General features: G+C 42.9%; 1 protein-coding gene across 3 annotated transcripts; it reads right to left on the bottom strand.

The window, feature by feature from the left end:
• Window positions 1-1,415: 1,415 nt before the first annotated feature.
• mri1 (methylthioribose-1-phosphate isomerase 1) lies at window positions 1,416-7,966 on the bottom strand. Of its 3 annotated transcripts, XM_069665640.1 has the most exons (6): window positions 7,503-7,966; window positions 6,336-6,559; window positions 4,289-4,458; window positions 4,017-4,193; window positions 3,706-3,930; window positions 1,416-2,041 (listed from the first exon to the last, which is right to left on the bottom strand). In XM_069665640.1, exons 1-6 carry the CDS (start codon window positions 7,632-7,634, stop codon window positions 1,908-1,910), a joined length of 1,062 nt encoding a protein of 353 aa, XP_069521741.1. In that variant the 5' UTR covers window positions 7,635-7,966; the 3' UTR covers window positions 1,416-1,907. The 3 variants fall into 3 exon arrangements, with proteins under 3 accessions (XP_069521741.1, XP_069521742.1, XP_069521743.1); XM_069665641.1 differs by lacking the exon at window positions 4,289-4,458 and having other exon boundaries at window positions 4,017-4,198; window positions 6,237-6,559; XM_069665642.1 differs by lacking the exon at window positions 4,289-4,458 and having other exon boundaries at window positions 4,017-4,162; window positions 6,237-6,559.
• Window positions 7,967-8,359: the final 393 nt, after the last annotated feature.

Below are 8,359 nucleotides of genomic sequence, written 5' to 3'. Positions count from 1 at the left end.
TTTTTTTAAACTTCAAACATCTGCATAATGTCAACACTTTGGTCTTTGAACCTGCATGTATTTGATTTTTGGGTTACTTGGGGGCCACACAACAAACTGTAAACACAAAATTGACATATTACCGCCTTACAGATGTGTTAAGGCGGATATCTTTGCAAACAGTTTCCTATTTACAGTTTCCTCTGGGCACAAAGAATGTATATTTATTTTGAGTCATGTTTGTGTTCAACTGACAGATATTTACTCTCATTTAACTCTTTTTTTTGTCTCTACCAAATACTCTGGGAAATATGTGGCTCTTTAGCCGCTAAATACCCCAATATGTTCACAAGCTAGTTTCTACCCCTTTCTGTCTGCTGTGTGGTGCAGAGTGGGTAGTGTTCTTTTGGTTTACAGAAGCTTTTTCATCGAAAAAATCCAATATTTAGCTTCATTAGCCTAGTTTTTAATGTTGACCTTGCTGAACTCACCCTTCAGTGACAAACAGAATGCTTTTGCCTTTAATATATTGGACAGCTGAAGAGAGAAGGAAATGTGGGGAGGAGAGAGTGTGGGATGACATGCACCAAATGATCAGCAGACCGGGAGTCGAGCCTGCGATCAGTGCGTCGAGGACCATGGCCTCTGTCCATGGGGCACCTGCTCTACCAACTGAGCTAAACCAGCGCCCTGACGGCGTGGTATTTTGTAGTTGTGCAAATATTAGTAAAGTCTGACATGCAAGTGAGCAGATGACCAAACGCTCATTTTAGGGTGAACTATTCCTTTAATAGTGATGCCTGTATTACACAAGTAAAACAGCATAACAGACCTCTGTGCTGCTCAAAAGCTGTCTTTGCAAGAATGACACTTTTTTTTTTCTCATTCTTACTTAGCATACAGTGCAGTGTGGTGAATATTTATATGTTGCTGAAATAAGTATGGTTATATTTATATGTATATATAAGTACATTATGAGAATACAAATGTGGTATGATATACTAAAACCGGGAATAGCTAGATGCACACAAGGAGGTAAATAAATAAAGCCGTGTATCATCAAAGGCTTCAGCTGAGTAACAAGGACCGATCAACAAATTTCACTTTTAGTCGCAGACGGTAAAATATGAGAGCGTAATACAATTTATCACAGCACTAAAGATTTCTGATTGTGAAAATCTATGAGCTATAAATTTGGATTATTCCTCTACAAAAGATTTCTAAACGGAATGAAAGAAATTAAATGTTAATATAACATTTTTGATATCAACCTAAATTTTAAATAACCAAATATTTGGTTAAAATAGCAGTACCTTTTACTAGCAGAGGTTAGTTTTCTACATATTATGTACACACTACCAGCAAGGATATGTATATTTACAAGTGGGTAGCAGCATTTAATAAACCATGGCTGATAAAAAACACTACTTTGAAATGATAAAATAATCACATGTGCCACTTTTTGGAAGTTTTTCTATTTGTGGTTGTAGAGGCCCTAAAAATAACCTCAGTAAGGATTCATAAAAATTGTGTGCCAAATAGAATTTATGGGATTGAGTCCAGCTGAGCGCTAATCCTTGTCGCAGTAGCCATTTAGACAGAGAAAGGGTTGACATGAGAGAATGAAGGGCGGAATGGAAACCTTTGGAAAAGGTGAAATGGAGAGAACACAGAGAGGGGCGTTAAAGAAAGGGGACACTGCACATGTCTGCTTGACTCCCTGCAGTGAATTAGTGTGTGAGTGAGTAAGAGACTGAAGAATACATGTTGTTCTGTGTGTGCATCACTGTCAGGTGACTGTGCATTGATCAAAATGAAATAAAGCACAATATGACTGTGAGTGTGTTCTGTAATGAAATGAGTGTCTTTGAGTGTGTGACATTAAGGTGCAGTGGCGCACACAGACCAGCAGGAGGGGCTGAGTGGCTTTAGAGGGCAGTGAGGCGGCCGGTGAGCGCTGCCTGGAGCTCCGAGGGGAGGAAGACCCCAAGCTCTGTGATGATGCCTCCTGTGATGAGCTGGTGAGGGGTCACATCGAACGCTGGGTTCCACACCTCGATACCTGCAGGACACAGTTGGGAATAAGACATGGTTAAAAAATAAGGGTGGCAATAATGGCTTAGCGATGTGTGTGAACATTATGCATTACTTCAAGATAACTAGTCATTTAGTTAATTTAGCCATTAACAATGACTTAGAACTGGATATATATTAATTGTTTATCCATTACTTTAAGCTTTGCAATTTAGCTCTTTATCCATGACTTTTAGCTGTTTTTTAATTTTGTCCATTTTGTAGTTCACTCACTGTCCATTAGCTTTAAGCTAATTGCATAATTACACTTTAGTAACTACTTCAATGGTTTAAACCATTACTTTTATCTAACCATTTCATGGGTTAAAAGACTACTGTTTAATGGGTTTAAATACTACTTAGCTAATAGTTTAATCATTACATTTAACTAAATATTACAATGATTTAACCATTACTGTAAGCCAACTATTTTAACGCTTTAATGACAACCGTTAGCCAACTGTTTCAATCTTTTAGTCACTCATTTAAGCTAACTATTCTAACAGTTTAATGATTACTGTTAGCTTAACCTTTCCGATGGTTTATCCATTACTTCTGGCTAATTATTAAATTGTTTTTAACATTAATGTAAGCTAACTATTTTAATTGTTCAATATTTTTAAGCAAATAACTCAAAACAAGGGTAAATACTTCATTCTTTGGGACTATATTTAACCACAGATTATTTCACATTTGAGTATTTACAGCAGGACAGTGTACGTGTATCATTTACGTTAAACCACAGTGTTGTTGTTGTTCATGTAAGAAAGTAACATCAAACATTGCAACTGTCTCACTGCTAATATTTTTTATAGTTTTTGGACAACAACAGAGCTCTATGGCACTCAGAAATAAAACGTATCAAGATTTGACCACACAGGTTCAATCTTTTCATTCCTGGTGGTCATCTTTCAGTTAGATTTTTTGATTGAAAGAGAAATATAAAAACACCAGCTATATAAATGTACGTTAAAATTTCCTACTGGGGGGACAGAGAAGATTGTGAGAAGAAAGTTAAAGAGACAGGGAAACACAATGTACAAGCACACAGCTTCCTCTCCAGAGGCCAGTGAGCTCATTAAATGACTGCGCTTTAATTACTGTGATGTCACCGAGCACCACGCTACTCTGGCAACGTAATTAGAGATCAAATGACTCAATTCAGCTCTAACAAACTCAACTAACACACTTACAATGTCCTCTCTTAAGAGCTCATGGACATTGACCCAGAAGTCTGTAAAGGCTCAAGACTGTCCTGTTGTGAAAGACAGGTTAAGTGCAAAGTGATTGGGGACTTACTTTAGGTGCCATTCGGAACACATTTTTAATGTCTACAATTCTACAGACTATCTAGGGGGACTTTACACAGTTCATAGTACTATTTCACATACATAAACAATGGCAGGGGCACTAATAACCAAAGACAGCATTTGGAGCCTTTGCTCCTTCTTCTCTCTGGCACTTATATGGCATGTGACGTCATTTAAAGTCTGTTAGGGTTCAGTACTTAGAGCTTAGGGCGGCCACTGGAACTGGGCCACGCTCATCTGTCTCTCTGAGCCTGATGTTTTCCTGTTGCTCTAAGTCCTCTGCTGAACTTACTGTTTTTTAAGATTCATCATCTTTAAAACATTTGTAACTTTCACTTCTTACCCGGGGCAGCAATGGGCACTCCGTTTATGCTGGTGAGTTCTTCAGGGGGGCGCACTTCAATGATGATATCCCTGCCGCTCTCCAGGCTCAAGTCACACGACGTACTGGGTGCAGCCACATAGAAGGGAATCCCATGGTGCTTTGCAGAAATGGCCAATTGGTAAGTGCCCACCTTGTTGGCGGTGTCTCCGTTGGCAACCACCCTGTCTGCCCCCACCACCACAGCTGAAATGGAAAACGGAAAATAAATTAAGTGCAACGATAAGAAGAGCGTTATATAAAAAGAGACCTGATACCACACAAACACACACCTGTGATGTCCATTTCTCTCATGGTGAGGGCCGCCATGCTGTCTGTAATAAGTGTGGCAGGGATTCCCTCTGCTACTGCCTCATAAGCCGTCAGCCTGGATCCCTGGTTGTACGGCCTTGTCTCCGTGCAGTACACACGCTTCAGCCTGCTCAGCGCGTGGAGGCTTCGCACCACACCTAGACTCAAACAGAGTCATTATGACAGTTACAGGACCATAAATATTTTAACATCACCCTATTTTCTCATTCACACCAACTGCTCCAAGTCTCACCGAGTGCGGTCCCGTATCCAGCTGTGGCCAGTGAGCCAGTGTTGCAATGTGTAAGGATTGTCACTGAGTCCCTCGGGACGCCAGACAGGATGTGCTGGGCGCCATAGTTACCGATCTTCCTGTTGTCGTTCACGTCACGCTCCAGCATGTCTTCAATCCAGGCAATTACACTGTCGGAGGGGGGCCAAAAGAGGTGGGAATTGAGAAGAGGCTCTGTCTGTCACCGTGGACTTAATGTGTCCATCAAGTCTGGAGTAACAATATGCTGCATGTTTGACTTCTCTGTATCTCTTCCTCCATTTCTCTCATTCACAATCTTTTTCGTATACAACACATTTCTACACACAGCAACATCTGTCCAACAATTTCAAGAGGCAAAAATCACACGTCTCCGCTGGGTCATTACCCTACAGCTCCAGTATCACTCTTAAGCATAAACTATGCTAAGTTGCATAGAAACAATGCATGCTCTTCTACACTGCCCATAGTACAGTACTTTACATTTTCACAGTGAAACATAATTAGCTCACGACTAACACAGCCCATCCACGCCGCTGCATTGTGATTTTTAGCTACACAGACTCATAACCCAGCAGCACGTATGCTGTGATCGAAGGAAAGAGAGTTTCAATCACAAGAAACAAGGGAACAGTGAATTAAACTTTTTCGTTCCCCGATACCAAGTCAGATCCCTCAACGCAAGGCCGATCTGCCGATATTGATTACCACTCTGTGTTTTCTTTTCCCTGTTATTTTAAATCAGTAAAGCTCTCTCTGTAGAACCTATTTGAATCATTACTGTAAGATAACATGAGGGCAGGACTCACTGTTGATGGCGTCGTGCACCGCCATTACTAAATGGCTGTAACTGATGTCAGAAACGCCGACTTTTATAATGACATTGAAAAAGAACCTGTATACATCGAGGATTGGTCACTTCTCGCTAATACCTGATCTGCTTAATAAAGTCGGTATCTGAGCCCATATTGATATGACATACTTGATCAGTGCATGTCAAATCAAAATTTGATGTATTGGCCCAAAATGACAACAACTATCCACTGAATTTTTCTTTAAGACGAACAGTAACATCTCCCTCAACCTGTTCTGCTTCCTCTCTGCTCGACTTCACATGAAGCTGTAAAATAACATTTCTTGGGGGTTCCTTTTTCACACCGACTTTAATCTTCACACTGATTAATTTAACCACAGTAACATGTATAGTATACAGGCTTTCCAATTGTCACCTTTTATGTAGTCTGCTAACTTTCACAACTTTTCCAAATAGACACCTGCAGCTGGTGTTGAGTGAGGATGTGCTACAGCAGCAGCTCCCGAAAGGAAAAGTTCAGACCATTTCAATACCTTCTATTCCTGATATGACAGCTAAAGCAAACATTAAACTCATTGTTACTAACCAAACTTAACATTTGCCTTAAAGGTGCCTTGGGGATATTCTTGAATATGTCTGTTTAATGAAACGCACTGCGTGTATCCCAAAGGCTAAACAAATGTTTTTTCAAATGCAAATGCTCATCAAAACACATAAAACATTTACATTGCCAGTTTTCCTTTACAGTTTAAAGCAAACATTGTTTACATCCTTGTTTACCTGCTAACAGTCTTTTACTGGCCTATGCTGGCCCATTGCTCTAAGGCAGATGAGTAGGCAAGAGTAAAGAAAAATGGGACCCAAGTATAAAAACATGGTCACTCAACAGAGCTACTGATAATCAAAATGTCAATAGTGTATTTTTAACTGAACAATGCACACAGGCAAGCGAATGAAAAGGAGAGAAAAATGTCAAGATATTGGACCTGATTGATCCTTTGAATGATAAATGAATTAATTCTGCCGCAGGTGGACAAGACTGTACTAAACTTAACTGTAATTTATGGAAAGGTTCACATCTTTTGAAGTGTATCCAAAATCTCTCCTCGTGTCCACACTGGCCCTGAAGAGACCCCTTTCAAAAGTGATTTCAATGTGTGTAAAACATGCATTTCAAAGCCAGAGCTAACGTGAGGATTGGCAGTCTGAGCCCACCTTTCTCTGAGTTGCTCTGAGTTCTTCTCCATGCTCTCGTTCTCAGCAAACTCCATCAGCTCGCGGGCGGCGCGGCCCATGTTGACCGCGGTGGGCCGGGCGGAGGTCAGGTGGCACAGAGACTCCCTGATGAAGGTCACAGGGTCATCACCCCCAGCGCCTGCCCGCAACTCCACAGCCAGGCTGAGGCAGCCGACGATGGCGATGGCTGGGGCGCCCCGCACCTGCAGGACAAGGAAGAGGAAAAGTGAGCATCAAAGTGTGGTCATCATTCATTGGTTTCTATGCCAACCTACAACAGCTGTTTCCCAGTTTTCATGACAACTATTACCCCCATCAACTACAGATGTTAAAGTGGGTGATCAGTGAGCCAAAAGTCACAACAGCTTTGACTAAAAATGATATAATCTAGTCTTAGAGTCATTTCTTGCTCTACCATTAGACTCCATTATCATGACATCACCCTTTCTATGTATGGTACGTTCCTTCACTCTGACACACACACACACACACACACACACACACACATACACACACATACACACACAGGATCAAAGTGGAGCTGCTGTATGTGTGTGTGTGTCACCGGGAAGACAAAAGAGTGAAATATCTGCTCTGCCTTATTAAGTGAACATCAGAAAATGTTCCCAGCTGAACTTGAACAACATGTGACTCTCTGAACATCTCTTTCTGTCAGAGCTTTAGGTACGGAAGGAGGAATGAGCCGGGGGTGTCAGTGAGTGCAGCACAAGCCCGAAACGCGAACAAAAAAACCCTGGCAAAGGTCATTAATAATTCATCAATAATCTCTCCCAAAGAAAGGGGGAGGAGGGGTGCATATTACATGGGTGGGTTGCTGTGTATGGATACAGTTTGTCGCGCTTTCACATGGAAATGTAAAAAACTACATAAAGGATGGTTTTGGGGGGGGGTATAGATGATCGGGGAGTTGTGGGATCTGCAGGTGCATCCAAAACAAAAATAGAGGCCGACGGGGGGAGCACAGCGGCGAGCATATGGCAACACATGCGTGCAGCGGCTGGAGCACAAAAGACCCGACTAAAAATCACAAGCACGACGGGGATAAATGCACGAGCAGCGGGCAAGCAGGTCGGCCGGGAAGTGGGAGTGAGGAGAGGGATGGAGATGGAGAAAGGAGCTCCGTACCTTCATGGACTTGATGGCCTCGTAAGCGTCCTGCACCGAGTGGATCTCATCGTAAACGGTCTGGTGTGGCAGCAGCAGCTGGTTCAGGATCTGCAGAGCCCCGGCCCGGTAGCGGATCGCTTCCAGCGTCATGACTGAATAGCGAGGCGGGATAGCGGGAGGAAATAACGCGGATGGACCGGTTGCGGGCGGGCGCGCGCACACGCACTCACTCACACTGTCGCTCTCACACACACTTTCTCACTCACACACTCTCCCCTATCTCTATCTATCTATGAGCAGAGACACGTTGAAGTGACCGCGGCCTGGCTGTCGGCAGTCCTGGGAGCCGTCGCAAAGAGGAGAAGGAGACGTGCAGCAGAAGGAGGAGGCGCAGGTGCGGGCGGGACGGAGTAAAGAGAGGAGTAGGTCTGCTGTGCTGTATGGGAGGATAGAAAAGGGAAGAGAGGAGTAAGAAAAGGGCTGGAAACCTTCACACACTGACAGACAAGCGGGGAGGCAGACACGGAACCACGTGTTCAGCCGAGCAGGAAGCCCTCGCCTCTGTGACCACGCCCACCAAAGTCTCGCGGGTTGTCCAATTTCTCCAAGGCTCCCCTCTTCTGTCTCAGTGCACCATCCCCCCTCTCATCTCTTCCCCCTTTGTCAGGGGAAATTTCACATTCAGATACGTTATTAGCATAACACCAAAGCCCCTAGCTCCCTTCTCCAACAACAGCGAGCATTGTCTGAAGAAAGATAGACAATTTTTGTCTTATATTTTATTATATGTACACTTGACTTTCAGTGACACTGGCTTTACCTCCTCCCACATAACCAACAACTATTTGTAAATAATTGGTATTACAAAAGCAACC

Source organism: Semicossyphus pulcher, unplaced genomic scaffold (genome assembly GCF_022749685.1).
Source record: "Semicossyphus pulcher isolate SPU_LCO1_2020_fin unplaced genomic scaffold, fSemPul1.0.p SCAF_17, whole genome shotgun sequence".
Lineage (NCBI taxonomy): Eukaryota > Metazoa > Chordata > Actinopteri > Labriformes > Labridae > Semicossyphus > Semicossyphus pulcher.
The sequence above is the reverse complement of the archived record's forward strand: the minus strand, read 5'-3'. Positions and strand labels throughout refer to the sequence as shown.

Coding starts and splice junctions, on each gene's coding strand:
- mri1 (XM_069665640.1), bottom strand. CDS start 7,634: ATGACGCTGGAAGCGATCCGCTACCGGGCCGGGGCTCTGCAGATCCTG. Junction 6,560..7,502: donor AGGCCATCAAGTCCATGAAG/GTACGGAGCTCC, acceptor CTTGTCCTGCAG/GTGCGGGGCGCCCCAGCCAT. Junction 4,459..6,335: donor TCAGAGCAACTCAGAGAAAG/GTGGGCTCAGAC, acceptor CCCCTCCGACAG/TGTAATTGCCTGGATTGAAG.